Source organism: Podarcis tiliguerta, assembly GCF_965153285.1.
Source record: "Podarcis tiliguerta genome assembly, chromosome: 3".
NCBI classification, from domain to species: domain Eukaryota; kingdom Metazoa; phylum Chordata; class Lepidosauria; order Squamata; family Lacertidae; genus Podarcis; species Podarcis tiliguerta.
Genome location: NC_139536.1, coordinates 59,367,725 through 59,391,785, shown reverse-complemented (window position 1 = coordinate 59,391,785; position 24,061 = coordinate 59,367,725). Strand labels below are relative to the sequence as shown.

The 24,061-nt window shown below is 40.1% G+C and overlaps 2 protein-coding genes and 1 long non-coding RNA gene across 17 annotated transcripts in view; 1 reads left to right on the top strand and 2 right to left on the bottom strand.

Moving 5' to 3' along the window:
• The window catches only part of ECT2L (epithelial cell transforming 2 like), a 31,551-nt gene extending 13,596 nt beyond the window's left edge, over window positions 1-17,955 (top strand). Inside the window, exons 11-22 of the mRNA XM_083434833.1 lie at window positions 924-1,016; window positions 2,103-2,288; window positions 3,685-3,788; window positions 4,464-4,586; window positions 5,388-5,599; window positions 9,110-9,257; window positions 10,319-10,392; window positions 10,951-11,107; window positions 11,950-12,015; window positions 12,464-12,552; window positions 13,226-13,398; window positions 14,775-17,955. Coding sequence (XP_083290959.1) covers window positions 924-1,016; window positions 2,103-2,288; window positions 3,685-3,788; window positions 4,464-4,586; window positions 5,388-5,599; window positions 9,110-9,257; window positions 10,319-10,392; window positions 10,951-11,107; window positions 11,950-12,015; window positions 12,464-12,552; window positions 13,226-13,398; window positions 14,775-14,914 — 1,565 coding nt within the window. The 3' untranslated portion in view covers window positions 14,915-17,955. The remainder of the gene's footprint in view (window positions 1-923; window positions 1,017-2,102; window positions 2,289-3,684; window positions 3,789-4,463; window positions 4,587-5,387; window positions 5,600-9,109; window positions 9,258-10,318; window positions 10,393-10,950; window positions 11,108-11,949; window positions 12,016-12,463; window positions 12,553-13,225; window positions 13,399-14,774) is intronic.
• LOC310675048 lies at window positions 9,559-14,472 on the bottom strand. Its single transcript, XR_014509887.1, has 3 exons — window positions 13,515-14,472; window positions 13,334-13,415; window positions 9,559-11,060 (listed from the first exon to the last, which is right to left on the bottom strand). It is a non-coding gene; the product is annotated as an uncharacterized lncRNA (long non-coding RNA).
• The window catches only part of REPS1 (RALBP1 associated Eps domain containing 1), a 37,048-nt gene continuing 28,906 nt past the window's right edge, over window positions 15,920-24,061 (bottom strand). For 10 of the 15 annotated variants that reach the window (XM_083434909.1, XM_083434906.1, XM_083434900.1 and 7 more), the window contains 7 exons: window positions 22,485-22,603; window positions 21,694-21,758; window positions 20,133-20,315; window positions 19,661-19,756; window positions 19,373-19,521; window positions 17,686-17,791; window positions 15,920-17,181 (listed from right to left, as the gene is read on the bottom strand). In XM_083434909.1, coding sequence (XP_083291035.1) covers window positions 17,113-17,181; window positions 17,686-17,791; window positions 19,373-19,521; window positions 19,661-19,756; window positions 20,133-20,315; window positions 21,694-21,758; window positions 22,485-22,603 — 787 coding nt within the window. In that variant the 3' untranslated portion in view covers window positions 15,920-17,112. The remainder of the gene's footprint in view (window positions 17,182-17,685; window positions 17,792-19,372; window positions 19,522-19,660; window positions 19,757-20,132; window positions 20,316-21,693; window positions 21,759-22,484; window positions 22,604-24,061) is intronic. The other 5 variants (XM_083434904.1, XM_083434903.1, XM_083434902.1 and 2 more) reach the window with 1 other exon arrangement.

Below are 24,061 nucleotides of genomic sequence, written 5' to 3'. Positions count from 1 at the left end.
CACCATGACGCAAACTGATATACTTGGGTGTGTAACTGGTGTGTCATCTCCTAAGCTGGCCAAGACTTTGAAACAGCATCCCAAGGTCCCTTAAGTGTATTCTCCAGTGGGGAGTGAGGCAGCAACCCAGTTCTCCATTTTACTTGAAGAAATAATGTCCTGAATGTAATAGCAGCAGTGTTAGAAGATTAGTTAAGAAAACTGTAAATGGTCAATGAATCTATCTTGCCTCACTTCTTCAACTAGGCAATGTAGACTGATATTGGAGTAAGTTTTAACAACCAACTTCTTGACTACTGACTGATAAATGGGTAGATTTTTACCCTCTTGAAGATTTTAACAAAGTTTAGATGTTCATGGCCACTGAACTAGTAAAAACCTATAATGTTTTATATGCTGGCAATGTATAATTGCCAAGGAAGGTTAGATCAGTTCCTTCTCTGTCTGGGTGGCTAATATGTTTCATTCTGGCAGGCTTCTAGTGCATTCAAATTGTAAGCTGTGACAATTAAAAAAATTGTTTTATGCTGGTTTATATAATCTATGGGTTGGATGCAGACTTTGCTTCCACTGGCTAATGGAGGTGACTTTTGCTGATTTCCCCTTGCCCTCTGTAGCAATCATTGACATCTCCTGCCTTGACAGCTCCTGGGATGGGAGATTGTGCTGTGGGTTGGGCTAAGGTAGAAGCTCTTGTGAAAATTGCCTCCATTTACTGACAGAGGGATGTCTGTGATAGAATAGAAGCCTTCAGTGGACAGGAGGCTTTCCATCTGCGGAAGATGAAGTCTAGATCCAACTCTTCATTGTCAATATATTGAAGTTTAGTGTTGTAAACCACCCTGGGGTGCTGGTTGGAGCCAAAAAGCAGTTTTAAAATGTTTGAATATTACATGACCAATATGAAATATGTAATTTTGCAGAGGCAGGAATGGAGGTCCTTTCCCAGCTGTCTCATCTAACTGGACTGTTTTTCCGAACTCCTGCAGGAATAGCAACCGGATCATATCAACACAGTAAGTGAAAACTACTATACATATGCAGAGTTTGCATAAAGTATCTGATTTCAATGCATATTTTAGATATGTTAGGGCCAATCCTATCCCCCCTGTGGTCACTTGGCCACAAGCAGAGGCTGTAGCAGAAATGCTGGCATCCCATCACAAGCAAGGATGGACAAACTTTTAAATGCATTTGTAATCTCCACCGCCACAGATTCTTGCAAAGAGCAATGTTGCCTTGGTTTTAGGAGGGTGAGGCCACTGAGAGCTTGCACATTGTGGGTAAATCACAATTAGGCATGGCACAGCTAAATGCACCTATGCTCTGTCTTGGCAGAAGGCAAATTCATATATATATAGTCTATGGTTGTAAATACCCACCACCTCTTCCTTACATGATATTAGGCACGCGCGCACGTGCGCGCGCGCACACACACACACACATTTAAAGGAGGCCATTAAATTGCTTGTTATTGCTTGTTAAGTAATGGCATTTCAGAAATAACTTGTGTGTAAAGCATACATTGTATTATAATAAAAATGCTGCATATAAAAGCAATGGCTGCGTATCTCTCCCATCTATTGATAAAACTCTTAGACACTTGGCCAAGTACTGTATTTATAGTGGTGAGTATCTCAACAGCTGATTTAGTGGGGACTGGAGAGAAGAGACACTGAGCCACCATTTTAATGTATATGCTGCATTGGTGTGATTTTCAAACACAATTAGCAGCTGTTTATTTTCTTAAATACATTTGATAAATACATTGTGCTCACAAAAAGCAGACATATTGGCTAATCTATTCCTCTAAGATATAGCTAATATGGTGCCCTCCAGTTTTTGCTGGACTCCAGCTTCCGCCATCCCATTGGCAATGCTGATTGGAGCCAATGTGGGTCTTAACAACATCTGGATTGCACCATGCCGGCTGCCTCTGCTCTAGTTTGTACAAATCTGTGGGATTTAAAAGTCCAGTTGAGTATCATTAACACAGCTGAGGCTAATTGTGTTCTCATTATACTCCCTGCTGGAGGAAAAAAATATGAAATCTGTGGCAGAGTAACCCAAAGAATGGGGAATAACTTGCTGTGTCGTTATAGTTCTCAGTGAGTGGTTGGGAAACCAGAAAGATAGTCCTCCTCCCCCATCCATCTACTTCACTGAAGCAAAACTGCAATTGTGGCTAAGATTCACAGAATTGCTGGAAGACGCACTGAAGGCTGTCAGGAAAAACCTGAGACCCTATTTTTGTGATTTGCAGAAGAACATGACTGGCAAGATTCTTGGTAACTTCTCTCTCTGTTGCCTCCAAAGTAACTTTTAAATTAGAAATATTAGAATTATTGCAAAGGGTTATACCATGCACTTGAAATTCAGCATTTTTATGAGACTGTTGAGGATCACTTCCTATTCCATAATATATGTATGGCTCAATTCTTATTTGATGTTCTGTTCTCAAGTACAGAATTCATGTGCACACAGCAAAGTATGAGGAGCATCTATGTAATTTTCATGGTGGTCCCATTCGGTCAAGTCCCAATCATGAACAATGAGCTTGTATTTGTGGTTAGCCTAGATCATAGCTGTCAACTTTCAGATTTGAAAATAAGGAATCAGCAGCCTCACCTGTCCCAAGGACAGTCTATGGGATATCTAACAATCTGGGATAGCAGCAGGAAACAGCGCTGGAATAAGGGAATTTCCCGCAGCTGTGGCCTAGATCATAGTTAGCCTGGATGGTATATTTTTCTCTTTTTGGAGGAAACTTGCCTGTGTGCACTGCTTAAAAGTGAGATGCTTAAGCATCTTATATGTTGGGCTGCAATTTCCACTCAAGAGGGTGGAAAAAACCCTTTTGTTCAAAGATACTAACCCATATCTGCTAACTCTTGGTTTTTTGTTTAACCAAAATACAGTATCATATAATCAGGTGGAGTCAGTAAGGCAGCCTAAATGTTGTTCCTTGTTACCTTGCTTACATTCCTAAATATGCTCAAGTTGGTCAAATAGATTAATGAGAAATTATGAGAAATGTCCCTCCTTAGCAGCAGGGTTTAGTGTAATCTGTTTGAGGACGAAAGCAATCCAGTGTTTTTCCTCTGCTACATAAAGACACATGGCTTGTTTGCTGAAGTAGGTTTGTGTACTTACTGTGTCATTGACCCCTACTTGTATGTAGGACTACACAGCAGTGTAATTTGCCTGAATACACTGGGTGTTCCTGAAGTTTGTGGAATTTAAGTCTTGTATGTTCTTGAAGGTCCTGACCTACTCCTGCTACTTGATTGACTAGTGCAATTAAAGCTGGATGTGGTCATATTCATTCCTTGGGTACTAAAGTGAAAGATAATCAATTTCACCTAAGAAAGGTTAGCATCACTTCATGGTGGGATCTACCAGCGATTAGGTCATGTGGAAAGCTCTGGCTAGCATATGATCAGCTGCGACACCAATGCAATAATGCATTTGAGCAGTGAGCTGGTGCCTTGGAACTGATGATTAGCCAGAGCAATTGTGTCGGCCTTGCTGTCAATTGCATGCTACACCTGTGCAGATAATCTAGTTTGCTGTGGATCCCCCTTAGCTGTCCAAAATAAATAGATGAAATAAAATTGACTCCATCTTTAATGGCAAGTCTGTTGCATCTTAAAAGTGACTAATGTGTAACTGTTTTATGTGCAGGTCAAATTATGTTTGATGCTGTGAGCTGGTCAGATGTTCAAGAAAAGCAAAGAATAGCCGAGGTTTTGGTTGAAGGATTAGTTGAACTCTCAAGAGGAAACGATGTAAGATAAGCTTATTCTATTTAAGTATAATGGTTATGCCCCTCAGTTTTGATTTTTGAAGCTTGTTCCCATTCCAGAGGCTATTGTGCTGTATTTAAGCCAATTTAATGGACTGTAACATTGGTGGGAGCAGAGAATATTCTCATTGCCAAGACCCTAATTGGCAGGCTTATGGATAAGAGGTCTCCTCTTTTTAGAAACTTTTATTAGCTGTGCTGAAACCTGGCCTTCAGTTTCTCAAAACTTTTATTCACCTGTAGAAGTGAGTTTCAATTTTCTGCTTCTTTCTTGGGGCACTTTAGAATTTCTTTGAAATTTTGTGGGGCGTGGAGTTGAACTGAACTTATTGTTGAGAGATAGCCGAGGATGGTGTGTGGGTGTCTGTTTTTCCTTTCCATTTTGTGGCACTCAGCCTCCTGAGTGCTTCCTGAACTGAAAAATCCTCTTGACTATTAACTGAAGCAACAGGAGGCTGCTTTATCAGACCAGGCCATGAAATACTGTTGTTGTGCAGGCTCCATTTATTGCTATGGGACTGTGCAAATCTAATTTAATTTAAAAGTGATATACGGACTACAGTTTATCTCTTATTAGCTGATATGACCATTGACTGTCTATGCTTGGGAAAGGGGTGGCATGCATACTGCCATACGTTAACCTTTTATGATTTCTTAGGAAAACCCTTTTGAATTTCTATCACGCTTCCTGATGAGGAAATGTAATAAAAAGGAAGAACTCAAAAGCCAGGTTCTGACAACTGAAAGCAATCCAGAAGCAAGCCTTGGTCTGTCAGTTAAGGTACAAAAGAGCCGCTTGTTAGCTTTGGGCAACTTCCATAGTTCTTCAAATACTTCCTCGTTTTGTTTTGGAACACAGTTCTTGGACAGGATTGAACAGCTTGCTCTAAGATAAGTGAAGCAATGCATATAAAGTAGTTTGAGTTCACGTGTCCAATGATGTTCATTGTGTTTTTCTGTTTTATTTAAATATATGTTAATAACTCCCTCATATCTCATGACTGGGAGACAGACAGTGTATAATTTTATATTTTTAAAAAGTGTTCCCACTTAGGTTCTGTGCTCTAATTGGTAACGTGATGATGAGTGACCTTTGAGTACAGAAACTTACAGCCGCAATGGCTGCTGTTTAGCTGGTGCAGTACAAATGAAGCCTGTTTCTGTAGCTATAAAGCAAGTGTATTTCTGAATCTGTTTGAGAATAGCTTCAGTTTATATTCTCAGCATAAATCTATGTAGCAGCATAATAATATTTAATGATATTACCCGTGAGAACAAAGTAACAGCGCAGTCTTATACATTACTTAGAAGTCAGCTGCATCGAGTTCATGGGGCTTCTTTCCAGGTGAATGGGTATAGCGCTACAGACTAAGAAGCTTTTCAGGTAACACAAACCTTTATGGTCTTCTTTTCCGCTTGCTTATTTATATATTTAGCTTACCTTAATAACAAACTGGGATCCCTTAGAAAATTATAATCAAAACTTTTAAATATACTCAGGTCATATCCCAGCTACTGAAACAAAACAAAACCCCTTTAAAAAGTGTTACTGATTTGTTTCTAATGTATCTTGGGCTTTCAGACCAGCAAACTTGATAAAGAGATAGAGAAGCGCAAAAGCTTTGCCAGAGAACTTCTCTTAAGTGAGAGGAACTATGTGAACATGCTGGAAATTGTACGAGATGTTTATGTTAAACCGCTAAAGGCTGCGCTGGCCTCACATCGAGTCATCCTAAGCTATGCCAATGTTCAGACAATCTTCTCTGATATCTTGAACATCCTACAACTGAATAGGTAAGTTTCACTGATTGTTCTGAAGCACATTTAGATTCTTGAAAAAATAATATCCCAACACTGAAGGCCTGAATTCTAAACAAAGTAGACGTGATTGGGATTTGGAATGCAGGATTTCTGAAAGACATCTACTTCTGAAAGACATCTACTTCCAGAAAGACATCTACTTCTGCTTCATTGACTATGCAAAAGCCTTTGACTGTGTTGACCACAGCAAACTATGGCAAGTTCTTAAAGAAATGGGAGTGCCTGATCACCTCATCTGTCTCCTGAGAAATCTCTATGTGGGACAAGAAGCTACAGTTAGAACTGGATATGGAACAACTGATTGGTTCAAAATTAGGAAAGGAGTACGACAAGGCTGTATTTTGTCTCCCTGCTTATTTAACTTATATGCAGAATTCATCATGTGAAAGGCTGGGCTGGATGAATCCCTAGCCAGAATTAAGATCGCCGGAAGAAAAATCAACAACCTCAGATATGCAGATGACACAACCTTGATGGCAGAAAGTGAGGAGGAATTAAAGAACCTTTTAATGAGGGTGAAAGAGGAGAGCGCAAAATATGGTCTGAAGCTCAACATCAAAAAAACGAAGATCATGGCCACTGGGCCCATCACCTCCTGGCAAATAGAAGGCGAAGAAATGGAGGCAGTGAGAGATTTTACTTTCTTGGGCTCCATTATCACTGCAGATGGTGACAGCAGTCACGAAATTAAAAGACGCCTGCTCCTTGGGAGAAAGGCGATGGCAAACCTAGACAGCGTCTTAAAAAGCAGAGACATCACCTTGCCAACAAAGGTCCGTATGGTTAAAGCCATGGTTTTCCCAGTAGTGATGTATGGAAGTGAGAGCTGGACCATAAAGAAGGCTGATCGCCGAAGAATTGATGCTTTTGAATTATGGTGCTGGAGGAGACTCTTGAGAGTCCCATGGACTGCAAGAAGATCAAACATATCCATTCTTAAGGAAATTAGCCCTGAGTGCTCACTGGAAGGACAGATCGTGAAGCTGAGGCTCCAATACTTTGGCCACCTCATGAGAAGAGAAGACTCCCTGGAAAAGACCCTGATGTTGGGAAAGATGGAGGGCACAAGGAGAAGGGGACGACAGAGGACGAGATGGTTGGATAGTGTTCTCGAAGCTACAAACGTGAGTCTGACCAAAATGCGGGAGGCAGTGAAAGACATGAGTGCCTGGCGTGCTCTGGTCCATGGGGTCACGAAGTCGGACACAACTAAACGACTAAACAACAACAATTTCTGAAATTATTAGACATGGATCATTTAATATACCTGTGACCAGACATACTTGTAGACACATTTAACAGAATTTCATTATTACCAACAAGAGAAACGCAGCCATGGGAAGCTGTGAGCTTCATTCAGTACAGGAACTAATGTTATTTAGCTAAAAACAAGACTGGGGTCATCATAAGCCTTGCAAATCTGGAACTATGCTTGATGATCTGATAAAGCTGATAGTCTTTACTTGGACTTCAGTATTTTAGCTGGTGTTCAAACTACTCATTCTACATGTATATTTTCACCTTTGAATTTTTGTCTGTGGTTATTATTATGATGTCTGTTTTGTTGCATACATTATAAAATAAAATAGGAATACAAAACTTTATACCAAAAAAATTTAAAAATAAATCCAAGACTGGGGAACCTGTGGCCTCTTCAGATGATTATAGAACTGTAGATTTGGAAGGGACCCTGAGGATCATCTAATCCAACCCTCTGCAATGCAGGAATATACAGTTGTCCCACATGGCAGTGGTTTTCAACCAGTGTACTGTAGCACCCTGGAATGCCTTGAATGATGGTCAGGGGTGCTGCAGGCCCTCTTTCTTTCCTTCCCTTCATCCTCTGGTGCCCTCTTGTGTCTCCGCCTCCCAAAGGCTTGCACAGCTGTTTGTTGCAGCAGCTCTGGCTACAAGCTCTCCAGGCAAATGGTGCCTCTAGGGCTGGCCAGGGGGTGCTTCCCAGGCCCCTGCGGGGCAGTGTGAGAAGGCACCTCTCTTTGGGGGCAGTGGGAGCAGCTCAGAGACCAGGAACAGCAGCAGCAGCAGCTGCCCGGAGGATTCCCAAGGAGAGGGGAGAGGAGGCTGAGGGAACATTCCACAAGGGAGGGTGTTTGAAAAAGGATGAGAGTCTGCCAACTCTGCAGGCAAGGGGTGACATAACTGGGCTGCTGAGGCCCACAGGGGTGCCGCAGAAAGAATGTAGTTGGTCAAGGGAGCTGTGGACTTGGAAAGGTTGAAAACATCTGCCATATGGGGATCAGATTGGAAAACTTAGCATTATCAGCACCACTCCCTAACCAACTGATGATGTTGATAGATTCCAACTTCCATCAGCATGGCCAGTGGTCAGGGATGGTGGTAATCCAGGGTACCAGCTCCTGGGGGCTGAGGCACTGTGTCCCCCCCCCTTAATGTTCAGAGGGCCCCCCGTGTAATGTCAGAACATTGTGTCTGGTCCCCTCAATCTTCCAGAGATGGTAGCACCACTGATGGTAATTGTACTCCAGCCACATCTGGAGAGACCCCAGTAAGCCACCTTTGGCTCTGTAGGATGGACATGGCTGTAGGCATAAGACAATATGAGAACATTGCTAAGATAGTATGAGAACAACCTCATGTGTCCCCGTTGTACTGGCATCTCCTTGATTGTGCTTCCCGTGGCCCAGTGGAAAGTTGCACCCTTAAAGACAAGTTTCTATTGGCAAGGACTCAGTTTATACATATGATGTAACTTATTTCCTAGAGGCGTCTGCCTGGAACATTTAAAGACTTAACAAATGGCTGGTTAGGCAAGTTATCAAATGTGTTGAGGGTTTATAGGAGGACGTGTGTTTATTACAGCTGATTTAATGCAGAAGACTCCTCAAAAATCAAACACAGAACTGTACACAGAAATATTATCAGAAGTGACTAAATGGCGCCACCGCATGTGACAGTACTGATGTAACCAAGCGAGTAAAGAACCTTATGCTTTCCATGTCTTTCTTGCTGGATTCTAATTTTCATTAACCCCAGGCAGGGTATGAGGAGACTTTAGGCCAACAAGATCTGATTGTCACCACTTGGGAGGTCAGGAAGCAATCCTACACACTTACCTGGGACAATGTACCATTTAAAACATTGGAATGAATGCTTAAGTATACATGCATAGGATTGAACTTTTAGAAGGGCTTCCTAGCTTGTAAAGTGGTGATGTAAATCCTATTCATTCACCTTGTTCCCCATATTTCTGATTGTCTGCTGAAATTCTTCTCAGTGCTTGGGGGTGGAAGATGTTACGGATGGCCAGCTTACCACAGGACATACCTATATAGTAAGATGCTAGGGTGGACCAGACAACAGCATAACTTCACATTAACCTTGCAGCCTTGATATTTATGTCACTCGGCTTGCAGGAAAACATGTTGTCATCATCACTATCTGTTGGAACTTGCCTGGAACCTGATAGGAAGAGAGAAACACCCTTCTGTCTGTTTCACACAGGTGGTTTTCAGATGAGTTAACACAAAGACTTAATGAATGGAACCCAGCCCAAAAATTAGGAGACCTGTTCATTCAATTTTGCCAGCAACTTCAAACATACACAAACTTCTTCAACAATTATGCAGTAATTCTGAAAACTATAGACAAGGTAAGAACACACCAAACATTCATTACTCTAAGTCAGACACTCCTTCCACTGTAACATTTATTTTTTTAAACTGCCATGCTCACATATCTCCCTATCCAAAGCAGCATCCAACAAATAGTAACTAAATATTAAAGTGCATTTAAATATCTTTGGAAAAGTATATTTATGCTATATTCTGTTAAAAGAAAAAGTAAAGCTTAGATCTGTAAGCAAGTAATCGGTTATAGGAATGTTTGTTTATTAAAAATTAATGAGATCTGAATTTTGAGTAAGTCCTGTTTTATTGTGATTTTAGTTCTAATTTTTACATTAATTGGTATATTTTCCATCATTAAAAATTAGATGCAATCAGGAAAATAATAAAGTTACCTTATGCAAACTGGATTACATGTCCGTATTTGTTTCACTGCTTTCTGCCCACCATGCCCTGTAGATAGTCTTAACATGATGCAATTTCCATGATGATCCTAGGCTGTGTTCTTCTACTGCATGATATAATGGGGTTGGGAATACTGGAGTGCAATAGCCCAGTAATCTGTGCACAAAGTATGTAATTTGGAAGTTCCCTTCCCACTCAGCCTTGTCAATCTGGCATCTCAGAGCCCTATCCTCCCGAGGATTTGTGTCACAACAGTTCAAGGTGCATCGTGGGAAAGGCCTTCACCAGCCTCAACTTTCAATATTGAAAGGGAAACTAAGTGTTGTACCCAACTACATTCTAACTTGCCTAAATTAGGCTTGTCCATTAATCTCAGTGGGTCTGCAGTGTGTAAAACTAACATTGACTAAACCCCAAAGTACAAGAGGTGTCTGCAGCTTCACAGCCTTACCAAAATGTCTTTGGGCTGCCCATATTTACTGAGCAGCTACTTACCACATGCTGACACCACTGTGAGCCGGAGACTAAGGTTCAAGTCTGCCTCAGTGCTGGAGGCAAAGGACAAGGTGTGCCACAGCAGCCCACAGAAATGGGTTATGGAAATGCGGCTGTTTGCTCCTTATTTGGTCCATAGTTTTATGGATTACATCACACTGATGGTCAAAACCTTTTGCTTTCACAGTGCAGGGAGACTATTCCAGTATTTCGTGCCTTTCTGAAGAGACATGACAAGACTGTTGCTACTACTATGAGAAGGTAAAGTCTTGTAGTTTAAAATAGGAAGGAGGACACTGCCAAAGCATGGGTGTTTTGTATATGCTAGAGGCAAAAATGGGCAGAGCAACATACGTACATTTTACCTTTGTGCAGTAGGCTAGTTACTATGTACACACTTGTCTCTATTCTCCATCTAGACAAGCAAAGAGGCATTATCTGAGTTGAAAGGTACATTCCAGCCAGGCAAAAGCATGGAGGGTGTGAAGCAGGGCGCATGAAGGACATGGCCTGAGGAGTGTTTAGAGTGCCTGATAGGGAGGGCTAGAGGGCTGCATTTTACCCCATGGCCTAAGGGTTCCCTGCTACCCGTTTCTTCAACATAGCAATCCCTTCAAAAAGAGTGTGACCTCATCGAGAACAGCCAAACTGCTTACTTCCTGGACTTGTGAACCTCCTACCCACAGAACCTATGTCTTACCTGCTACACTAGGCCCCTAAAATATGGCTTGACATACCTTTGTTGATCTTGGGACATGCAATGCAATTTGCTACTTTTCTAATTAAAGCATGGATTAAGTGCATCTATGTAACACGTAGCCTCCAAGAATTTCTGTTGTGCCCATCTAAGAGGATTGAAGAGTACGTCACGCTCCTGTATGCTCTGAGGCTTCACACTCCTCCAGAACACACTGACCGTGAAGAGCTGACTCCCGCAATTAAGCAAATGAAACAGTTCAAGGATTACTTAGATCAGGTTTGTCTACTACATTTGTTTTAGCATGACGATCTTGCAGGGATCACTAAGGCACTCAGTAGTAAGTTGAGATTGGGGAGAGCCAACGTAATTCAAGTTTTGATTTTGGATTATTATTATTATTATTATTATTATTATTATTATTATTATACCACCCCTTATTCAAATATCACAGGGCAGTTCACAACATAAAAATACAAAATGAGAACACAAAATACATAATAAAAAAAGGACCAAAACAAACCAATAACCCCCTCCCGCAAACACATTTAAAAGGCCATAGAATTCAGCTCAAGGCCTGGTTATATAGAATTTTTTTCATCTGGCACCTAAAGGTATGTAATGAAGGCAGCAGGCGCAGATGGGGAACTTGTGGCTCCTCCAGAAGCCGCTGGAGCTGCTGGGTTTTGGAGTCTTGAGGACATAAGTTTCCTCTCTCTGCCTTAAATGTTGCAAACAGGAATATAGGATATGTTGGAGGTTTTTTTATCCTGCCCTCCCTCCCAGAGAGGCTCAGGGCAGCAAACACTAAAATCGTAAATAATACAATTAAAAACATCCACACACCCTCACAACTAATTACTTCAAGGTTGCCAGGAAAAGCATCTTTCAGCCATCAAATGGCTGAGTAAACATTTATTTTTTAAAAAAGTTCCCCCAGAAAGTTAATGATGAGTAAGACAAGTCACATCTCACCAGAGAGGGCATTTTGCAAATGGGGAACTACCTATGGGAGCGCCCTTGAAGGATGTTTGGCTAAGAGCATTACAGATAAGATCTCTCCTCTCATCCTCATCCTTCAGAAGCTAACTCACCTTATGTTTACCACACTAAATTTCTAGCTAAAACTGAACGTTGGCAGAGATGATCAGATATTAACTACACAAAGACGCATCCAAGGATGTCCTGTAAGTACTTTGTATTGACAAACGTAGTGTGATATAGAGGAAATGCATGTATTTGTGTGGTAAAGGCAGAATAATTTGCCATGGAGTAGGTTGTGCTTGTGAATAACAAAGGAAAAGTAACTACTTTGTAAAAGTAGTAGTTTCCTCAAAAATGAAGCACAAGGTAAGTATTAAAAGAACACATGGCTATGGCATAGTGAACCCAAATGCATTTGGGAAGAGCTGATTCTAGGAGATAGAATATGCGGCATAGGCAATTTTTGTCTGTGAAACTGTGTGCCTTCGTGGATACAAAGCACATCATTGGGGTAAAGGGACATGTATAACCTTCCTCCCGATGTTTAACAGAAGTGTGTGATTTAACATACATCAGCAGCCGAGGACAACTAAACAAAAATAATCAAAATTTATCCAAATATTTTTAAATCTTTTCATGTTTAATCCACAGAAGTTACTGAAAGCCAATAGGTATCTAATTACGATGCAAGATGTAGCCCAGCTAAACTGCTGCTCAGAGAGAGTCCATATGCCGTTCAGGTAAATAGGTAGATAAAATAAGAGGAGGGTAGAGGAAGAAAAATGAAGGATGCCTTTCAATGACTGGTTGCTAAATCTGTTTTGCATAGTTTATTATTTGTAGCTGAGGACTGTTATGTTTATGAATTGTCTGCACATGAATTCTTCAGTTAATAAAGGAGAACCTACCACTTAGATGCATTGATTTCTTTCTTTGCACAGAATTGGGTGAACTCTTTCCTCAGAAATGAACAGTGCTAATGATGAACTAACCGGCAATGAAGTCTAAGCTTTTGGGTGGGACAGGACACTCTGTGGTTAATGCCTTCTAATTGCCTCTGAGTATTGCTTTAATTGTATCAGTGGCCCAGAGATCATTCCTTCTAACAGAAAAAAAAATATATTTTTATTAGCCATTGGCTTATTGATTGATCCTCTAAGAAAGAGCCATTACTTTCAGGAATGTGTTGCAGGACAAGTTCTAATGCTTAAAACTGAAAAATTAGCAGAAAAATTAGCTTGAGACTAAAATAAGCACACTGAATTAAGAGTTACACTTTAACAAGTACAGGGTTACTGATTTTTTTTTCCAATTAAACGTTTTCAAAAGCTTAATATACTACTGATTAATATCTGTGTTTGTTTCTCTGAAGTCTAACATGGAAGACTAATCCTTTGTTTTCAATTTTGGCAGGCTGTATGAGCACACCCATGATCTTAGCCTCTTCCTTTTCAACGATATACTTGTTATCTCACAGCGCAGCATCTCTTACAAGCCATTCGAACGCATCTCACACGTTACTCACCAGTTCTTGGCAGTGGTAACACTTCATCAACTCCTGGTTGAAGATATTCCAGATTCCAAATGTGAGTTTTCTCCTACCCTAAAATGATATAAACATGGCACAAAATCTGTCAGGATATTTTAAAAAAATGTATTTCAAATTAAAATTGTAATATTGTAACAAAATGACTCCCCATACCAAATACTTAGCTAGCATTGCAGGGTCACCTGGATATTCTTGAGCTTCTGTTAAAATTAAAACCAGTTGCAATAGTTAGGGAAATAGAGGTTAATGTGTATCAAGTGCAGATGAGATGGTATTCTTTTTCTGCCAAAGCTGATTGCCTAACAGCAGGTGAATTCTGCAATAGGAGCTTGTGTTAATGACAGTTGCCCTCAGAAACCCATCATAGTTTTCTGGAGGGCTTCTGGAGACGGAAAAAATCTATCATATGCTTCTTCTAGGAGATCCACAGAAGCTCCAGAATGCCTTTGCTGGAAAGTCTCCATTACTGTCTTAAGGCTTTCCAAGTGCTTGCTTACTTTAAAACCAAGAAAATAAATACCTAAGAATGTTGCATGGTGAGGTCCACAATCCGAATGCATGTTTAGGAAAGATAGCTGCTCAGTATCCTTAGATCCAAGGGGAAAGAACTATTATACCAGCAAGTATAGACAACAACTTTTCTGAATGCCTTGAAATCTGTGGAAGCTGCTGCTCCAGGCAAACTTCTCAAAACTCTGTGCAAGGACAGGATATTGCTCTTCTAACGGATGCTGAGCAGCCCCAGTAATCCCTATATTTAAAGGACAGAAGGGGCTAGCAAAACGATTAGGGGCTTAATTTTTTCTTAATAAGTGAACAGACCCTGGCTATCGGCTCACTGGTACAGCTGGTCTGGGAGATGGTGTTGGCTCCTCCTGCAGGAAGCAGGAAGTTTGCGTGGCTCTGCCTGTGGACTATGGTAGGGGTCTCCATTCCAAAGGTGCTCTGTGCCCTCCAGGAGCCTCTGGTGAATTACCCTTCCATCAGAAGAACTCAGGGCAATGCAAAAGTACAAACTGTTTTAACACAGGTAATGTAACAATGCCTGTCAGAAATAACACAGAGTGCTGTAAATCTCCACATTATTCACTGCAGTGGAAAGATGCATTTGCTGGTCTTGTACAAACCACTTTGTACAAACTTCCCTTTTTCAGTATCTGCATGCAGACTAAAACCAGGGATGAGGAAAAGTGCAATACTAATTGAGTAGTGGGATAAGAAAGGTGTTACTGAATGGCAACAAGGCCTGCTTTACAGGTCACCATTTCTGTAGGGAATGCAATGCATGGAACACCATAAATGGGTCAAGCTTTCACCACTGCACATATTGCTACATGATCTCCCGTCTTAGCTTGAAAACTGATCCTTATTTATAATCTTTCAGAAATCAGATTATTATTATTATTTTTACAGATATCAAGAATGCTTTTCTTCTGCAAAGTCCCAGGTGTCAAATGATTTGTTCTACAGAGGACCATGACAAGTTTATATGGCTTTCTGCACTGCAAAGGGCAATTATCTGCAATATTGAAGATAATGTAAATTGTTCTTAAAATTTCCCAGCTTTATTTACTACCTCACCTTCCTGCCGCTTGTAACTGCAGCTCCCAAAAGAAAAAGGCAACCGTTCAGTGTCTACAACAGACATGGGGAAATCAGGCTGACCAAGGGCCTCATTTGGCCAGTGGGGCTGTTTCCCTGACACTTAATGTCATGAGTGATGTCTGGTGAGGGCCAAATGGACACAAAACTGCCAACACACAATCCGGAGCCTTAATAGTGCACTCCTGATTGCACCTTGGCAAGCCAGCTGGGATTGGTTGTGCTACTGAGTTCCCCCCACTGAGAATTTTGTAGATAGTAGTGCATCAGTAGAAAACAGAGCTGACAGGTGATGACTTCAAAGTTGCTGGGATCAGCTGTGTAGCTGCCCCTTGCAGAAAGTGGAGCTTGAAGTCAGCACTGATCAGATGATTGGTGGGAACTTCAAACCCTATTTAGGCTTGAATTTTCCTTTGTAGCATGGGGGAAGCCAGAGATCCAGATGGCTAGACCTAGTTCCCTGCCCCTGTCTACAGTAAAGTACATTTGCTGTGACTTAGTATTTCTCCTTGCTGTACAGTAGATAGAAATTGTTAGTGTGTTGTTAGATGTCTATTAATGCATGCAGTTACAAATGTTTATTCTTTCTCACTCTTTGCTTTGAGTCTCTTTCCTGCTTTGACACATACCATGAATTTTTTATTTTGTTTGACTTTTCCCTAATGTTTGATTTAGGGTGATAAATCTCCCATAGCACATAAGTGGACTTCCCTTTCTACTCAGCTCCACATGCCACCAAAATCTACTCTGGAGGGAAAGGGGAGGAATCCTGTCGTGTGAGTGTTAAGTTTGTTCTGCTGGCTGGGCAAGCCAATTGGCCAACATGGTGGCCAAAGTAGTCTTAGCATTATGGTTTCTTCATAACCAAATACTCAGTGCAAAATCCTATTTGCAGGCTCATGAAAAAAAGCAACCTAATTCAGTGTGTTAAGCCAAACTAAAAGGATCCACCCAAGTTAAAATATTGTGCTGTTTTATTGGTGTAAAAATCACACAATTGCTAGTTCTGATTCTGCTGAGATACATCCATGCAGTTTAACATCTATGATCCCACAGCCAGAATAAGCCATTAAATAGAATATCTGCTGTTAGTCAGCATTAATGCAAATTTACATATGAGATCAAAAGGTGTGTATTATACAATATACAACAAATCCTAATACAGTACATCAACCTGAATAGCAGGATACACTCAGGAAACTGTGTTAATGAAGCCTGTCTGCAAGCCAGAAGAATAAGGCTTGGAGAGATGAAGCGAACCTTCTGAGGAACAAAAATAGTTTTCAGGGGACTGGGAAAGAAGAGTTGAGGTACTGACACATTTATTGACCATAGTGTGTTACAGTAAAGTCTGTTGGATGTGCCAGTTAATAAAAGGGTAAATGTGCAAAGCATGCAACTACGGGTGGTGTTCAGGAAATGTGCATGGCAGAGAGATCAAACCCAATCCTTTCACAGAAGGTATGCACTTATGTGCATGCTGAAAAATGACAGTCATGAATGGAAACATTGAAACAAATGTCAAGCTGTGGCCACATACAAAGTACATAAAGAGGAAAAGACAACCAAATGCATTTGGTATGGCAAGGTAGTATGAAAACAAAAAATAGGGTATTTGTGGCACTTGGAAGGCGCAAAATGAATCAAAATGGCTGCCTGAAATTTCAGATGGGTTGCAAAGTGTGACTCGGGAAAGGAAAAACTGATGACCACAGCTGGTTAACCTTCTCTTACACAATCAAAAGAAAGGTGTGTAAAAGCATGTGCTTCTGTGTTTAAAAAGTAGATATCTGGGATGTTTTTTAGTCATGATCTTTGACATGAAATATAGAAAATTCATAAGGTAATCAAGTTCAGTTTGGGATCTAGGCCACTGAAGCTGTACAAACTTTGCTCCAAATTAAAAATGTGTCCTCCCAACAAAATGGGAAGGTTGGCAGTGCCAATATATAGAACATTCAAGGAAACAATTATTCCATTCTTTGTATTAAAATTATAAAAGTTACTTAAATACAACTGTGGACAGAGGACAAAACAATCACAAAAAAATGTTAAGAGTGCACTGAGCTGAACATATGGGTCTTTAATTAGGCCTTTTACCCAATTTCCCCTTTCATAGTTAATTAATTCACAGTTAATGGCAATTGGCTTATAAGTGAGAGAAGGGTCGAAGCTGCTCCAGTTGAACTTCCAGCGAAATTCTCTCTTCAAGAACATCCTACAAAGGAAAGATTTGCCATTTATATAAAACAAATGAAGAGATACCACAATAAACAAACATACATTTAGTTGGAATGGTTACAGTAATCTTTACTATAGGCTAGCACAAATGTTTGTAATACGTTAAAACTCTATTACATCCTCAACACTATGTAATAATTTTATATAAATAGCCATGGAGAATTCTTCTAAATCTAAATCAACTTATTTTCTGCAGTTTTTAAGGGGGAAGTGTGCACATGTGTTGGGCTGGGGTGGGGAAGAAGACTAAAATAGCAGACACTTGGCTCGTATCAGTAACCAAAACAAAAATCCTGCCTTTGCTTCATGAAGGAAGCTGCAGAATCATCCAAAAATTGGGGTGGGGTGGGCCTATGTTGAAAGCTGGGATAAAAGGTTTTTTACTTTAGAAAAGTTGAAGATTACGGCCTTCAAAAGGTAACCAATCAAAAGATCTGGTGCAGAAAAAAGGTGTGTTTAATTTTTTTAAAATGTCATTTACCTTTAATTGCTGCTGTAATTCACTATTCAGTCTGGCCAAAACGGTATTGGTCTCTTTATTGCGTCTGATTGATGCCTGAATAGCCTTCTTGTCCTTTCCCACCGATCTGAAGAGATAAGTTCATGAAACAACATTCAGAAAGTGCTTATTATTTGTAGACAAATGGCTCAAGAAAGTTGTTCTGAAATCAGTTAATTACTTTACTCAATGCCTTAAGTTTCTTTAATGTATTATTTAGTTGCATGTCAATTAATAAAAATGTGAATTCTGGCATCCTCTCCTGTCAGTGGCCACAGCCTACAGAGCTACAACAAACGTTGCATGAACCTGGTGACACTTCCCAGGTTTTCCCTTGCATTGCATCTCAAAACTCCCTTTGAAGTTTCCTTGTGTTTCAAAGCTATTTGAAACTAAGGCAGTGCATACAAAGACTATGCTTTTATGCAGGTCCATGGCTTTCTTTACTAGCTTAGAATCAATTAGCATGTTTCCTGTACTGCAGGTTGAACTGAATTAAGCTGTCTTGCAAATTCAAGCTTGTATCCAGAATTGTACATTTCTTTCTGCCAAGCAACCCAGGCCCCACAAAAAGTGCTAATACTCAATTTGTGTGCAATGCATAACCATCTATTTAGTTTGCATAATATTCTGTTTTATTTCTGAGCCGAAACAGCCATGCACACAAAAGGGTGTCACCAGATCTGTAATATATGCCTGCTACAGTTTGCAGAGCTGTGCTGAGATGCTAGGTTTACAACAGCCCTGCACATGTAGTCCAATGTTAATACTGCAGGTCAAAGATGAAGCTGAGGCTGGTTTAAACTCCAAGTCAAAAATGCACCACACTTCTCATGATACAGCAAAGTTCCATCTACTTAAATTACCCCCTTAGAACACCTCCCAGGTCAAATCAAATACTCACTGCATACAGAAATCTCAGCCTTCACTGATTGCATAGAATTTAGTTGGACTTTTAAGCCTTCAAGAACTAAAACATTTTTTTTCACTTGATGCTTTCATGTTTTTCATTCCCATCAGCCACAGGCTCAGGAATCATACACATACCAGGGGTACATTGCAACCTCTTTGCTGCAATGTAGCCGCTGGTTTCTTCAACTGCTAAAACACATGGCTTCTGAATATTTTTAGCATGGACTGGTTATGAAGCAAAGAGGGAAAAGAGAAGGACATGGTGACTAGCCTGGGAGTAGAACAATAAATAGCAGCCTTTGGGAAGGGAGAGGGAGCTTTATAAGGAATTAAATCCAAAGCCCTTGGTCAGCAAAGTAGCCTCACTAGTCCCCCTTGGGTCTCTGACGAACATTGCAGAATGCTAAATTCTCTTGCTTAGTGAAAACCCATGAAACTGTCAAGTGCATGCAGCAATGTTTATAACAAGGGTGTGACAGACCGAATGGTACACCTAATATTGAAATTAGATTATTGATGCTATTTTAATAAATGCATGGAAAGACATTTCTTGCAGATTGTAACATAATGCAAAACGCTGTGCATCAGAGTTTTCTAAAACTCTATACTGTGTTTAGGATTCAAGTTTGTTCACAGTGGCTTTACTTAGCATTTCAATGGTTCAAATATCATAGATACTTTGCTACTAATGGCTATATTTTCTATTTAAAACGAAAATGCCTTGTTATCAGAGGTACTTATACACATCTTGGGTTACCTAGGAATAGATGGCTGTGAAGCAAGAACAGCAGCTATGACACCTGTTTTCTGTGTTTGCTCCTCAGCTTCCGGTCTCAGCTCATCTTCTGATTTTGGCCTTCTGCGTATAGGCTTTGGTGGCGGTGCCAGAGGCGTTGTACCTTTACCCTGAAAGATTATAGAGGGTGTCTTAATACATGCAGCAATAAACTTCACCAGCACCCAGTTTTAATCATTACCCAGTTAATTAAAAACCCCAGTTCTCGTGTTGAGAAATACCTGTTCTCATGCTGCACATTTTACATACCGTATTTGCAGGCGTACTAGAAACTGTTTTGTCTTCAAGTCTTCCATCACCTTTGGCAACTCTAAGAGGCCCAGCAGAATCAGGTGTTTTTTCTACCTACAGACAGAAATAACTCAAAAATGCATCATGGCAAGCAATGATTCAAATAATCTTCAGGTTTGGGGATGGGTATGAGATCAGACATTTAAACTGAAGCCAAATGCACACTCTGGAAGCTCACATATAACTACTAAAAGTGAAGCCTTTAACAGCCTGATCACACTGAGAAGTACCAGAATCCTCAGAAACGCTATTGTATGAGGCTTTTATATTTCTTCAAGTGCCAGCTATGCTCTTTCCCAGATAAAACAGATCTGGACACTATCGAGTGTCTACTGGGCAATGGCATTCAACACTACCACATGAATATAACTGGACAGCAATTAACAGATACTCAGATAATATGGCCAGAAAATATAATGTCTATGCTAACCTGCAAAACCTCTGGTTGTTTCTCAGTTTCATCATCCTCTTCTTCATTTACACCTGATGCAGCAAAAACCTCAAACTGGCTAAAATCTGCAAAGTTTGGCTGTTCTGGTATTTGCTGAGGTGAGGTACTGGTGTGTGCTATTAGACCTTCAGCATCTGATGAACGGTGAACATGAGCTCCAGCCTACAGGAAGAGAATCAATGTCACAGATTATGTTGGTACTTTTAAAAAGTTTACTAATGTAAAAACTCGCTCAAATAAGAAAGTTTGCTTGGATACTAACCAAGTAAACAGAGTTCTTTTCTGACCTAAATATTCAAGGCATATTTGAATTAAGGCAGATGACAGGGGGAGACATTCTGGATAATTTGTCACCATGTATGTGACATATGTTTATTTTGTTAGTTGTTTTCTTCCATATAAACGAAAAACCTTTATATATATATTTTATTATATATATATATATATATATATATATATATATATATATATATATATATATTATTGCTGTGGGTGCATGTAGACAATGATTCATGCCACTCAGTGTGACAACTTGGGTAGGGTGGAGAACAGGGGTAAAAGTTGTTAAGCTGCTCAGAAGCCACAGAGTGAGAGAGTCTGTTGGCACAGAGTGAGGCCATCATTGTCTCTCACACAAAGAGGTAGGAAAGGGGTGCCCCAGATGCAAACTGCGGTGGGAAGGTTATTTGATTGCTTAATACTTATTACTATTAAAGTAATTATTAAAATCCTTTTTCCAGAATACCTGGAACATAATGTCCTATGAAATACAAAAACATGACGGGATGTAGATGACTAGAAACTAAGAATTCAATAAGTGACAGGCCCCTGCTTATGATTTCTAGATGACAATTCCCATAAAATGTTGATAGTATTACTACAAATAAAATCTAATTATGATTATATCCATAAATTAGCATATACACTAGAGACCTTTCTTTTGTTTTCTGGCATATTTGTGAAAGCAATACATTTCTACCATTCTCTCACAAAAGTATCTGTGCATTTAATTCCTCTCACCATTCTCAATTTATTGGTTATTTTTTCAGTGAGAGATATTTGCCATATCTTGTACCAAGATGTTAAATTTGCTCCTTTATTAAAGAAAGGTTTGTGATCAAGTCCAGGTTCATAAACAAATTCACTATGGCTAATTCTCAGATCTTTGTAATGTGTTGGTGGATGATTTTGTCAATTTTGCCAATCACCTCGTCCCAAAATGCCATTAGGTTATTTTACACGCCTGGATGTTCCATTTTCTTTAGCCAGATATTTGGTTAAATTGAAAATTGTCCTCAGTGCAGCTTAGCTTACCCTGTTTTATGATGGAATTGTTCAGGATATTTATTGGACTTATTTTTATGGATTCTGTAGTTTTTGTTTATTATCGTTTTCCTGTACATTTATTTCATTTCATTTTTCCCTGTTCTGAGATGGAACTATTCAATGAAGAGATTATTACAATATTATTAACAGAAATCGGTACCACCACTAAAAAGATGCAATTAATTTACAATTTCAACAGAAATCGAAGAATAACCTGTGTGGGTGGAGGTCTTGGAGGCACTGCAGGGGGGTAGGCAATCGCTCCAGTTTGCTGTTGACCTACAAGGCAGTAATATTTAGAAGAGAACACTAAATATGTTTTCAGCTGTGTTAACAACTTTTGGCTAAGTACTTTAAAACAAGCAGTTGTTTGGATATAAGCAGGGTCAAGCGTCAGCAGTCGCTTGCTGCTGTATTTTAATTGCTACATGGTTTAAGGGGCTCAGCAAGCTCCAAACCTAGGCCTTCGGGCAAGTTTACTGACTCAAAAAATTCCTACAGATTAGCCTATGTAATCTTGATCACGCAGAATGCAATCCTATGAACGCTTACTCAGCAGTAAACCCCACTGAACTCAAGGGGTCTCACTTCTGAGCAAACGTGTATAGGATGGCGTGCCTCAAGCAGAAAGAAGGAGAAAGTAAGGCACACTTCAACAAACTGGCTGCAGCTCCAGATGATTCCCGCAAAAAATAGTGAGACAGGAGCTGACAGGAGAGAGATCTAAATCTTCAGGTAGGCTTTCTGCTGAAACATACTGTGAAAATTTCTCTTGTGTAACATGTTCCCATTAATAATTATATTTTAGGACACAATATTAACACCGTCCTCCACCCAAGATTGCAAACATGACCGAAACAAACAACCTTTCCTCCCAAATGTCTCAACATCATGAACATTCAGTACCATTCTAAACAGAAAGGAGAACTACCCAAGTGACCCTGAACTTGATTTAAGAAAGGATAAAATAAACTGACTCTATAAAAGAATCTGAACTATGCCCACCTGGAGTAATAGTGAAGGTTCTGTTCATATCTAAAGATGATGATCTTGAGTGCGAAGGGTGAGGCCTTGGTGGTGGTGGAGGAGGAGCTGTATTGTCGGGAGACGTCCCTGAATGTGATCTGAAAAACAATGGAACTACAGAAATTCTATTGCAAACTGTAGTTCATGAGTCCCATATAGTCATCAGAACACAGCAACTGTTTCCTTACCAGTAAAATTTGCTCTTTAAGAAGGTGGACAGCTAGACTTTAACTACTGAAGATAACTGAAAAGTACTGAGTTGTGATCTGCCAGCCATGATACAATGAAGATACCTGCACTTGTAGATTAAGATCAGCTAGATCTCAAAGTAGCTGTCTTATTACAAAAGAATTTCAGAAATAGACTGGAAAGAGAAGTTGCTGATTTGCAACTTATTACCAAACTTAAAACCATGGAGAGATCTGGTCTGAATAGAGACATTGGATTCTGATCTCATTATACATGAGAAAGCTATTTTTATCCATCTCACCCCTTGCTTTTTCCTGTAAGCCCAATTGCAGACACAGTCGTCAACAGGTTTTCCACACCTATCAGCCAATCACCCATTCCCACCACCCTTCTGAGTAATACCCCTCCCCACCCTCTCACTGTACATAAGGGTCTGGTGACTTCTGTTTCAGCGTATCTGAAGAAGCGTGCATGCACACGAAAGCTCATACTAATAACTAACTTAGTTGGTCTCGAAGGTGCTACTGGAAGGAATTTTTTTATTTTGTTTAGACTGGGGAAGTCACCTTGTTCAAATTACAGGGCCTGTTTTCTGCATGGATCTATCAAACCAGCTTGAAAATGGATAGTCTATTGTTTCCAGAGAACAATTTCTACTCTAAAATGAGACAAGCTCCTTTTTCACCAAAAGAATAGAAAGAATATAGTCATCCTTGTATAAATACTTAAGAATGTGTACATGTGGCAATACCGGGAAATAGTTTTATATCATTAGATCTTTCTGCATTCTGGAAAACTCAGCTCCACTGCCCTTGCAATTTATAGGTTTGCATCACAATGCTGGAAACTAGAAGTTTGCTAAACAGCACACACACATATTTCCAATGTTCTAATAGTACCCTATGGATCATGGATCTGACCTGAGGGCTTTATGTTGCCCATCCTCACTTCAGGCTGCAGAATGGAGGAAAGGAAATCTTATTCTATGACTGACAAATAGACAGTTAAACAATGGTGGTAAGTGAATACAGCTTGCAGGAGTGCTTAAATTCTTTGAGAATATATTCTTGGAGCCAGGAAAAGACACAAGACAAAAACAGTTGTGTCAAGAGGCATTGTAGTCAATAATTATGTATAACAGAACACCACCACTGAATGAGACCATCACTGAAGCACCACCCTGCACCCTTTTTATTCTGGAACTCAGTGCACTTTTCTGTGAGTGTTTTAACACTAAGTGCTTGTTAAACTTATAGACTGCTATACCACCAAATAAACACTTAGGACAGGCATAGCCAAACTTGGCCCTCCAGATGTTTTGGGACTACAATTCTCATCATCCCTGACCACTGGTCCTGTTAGCTAGC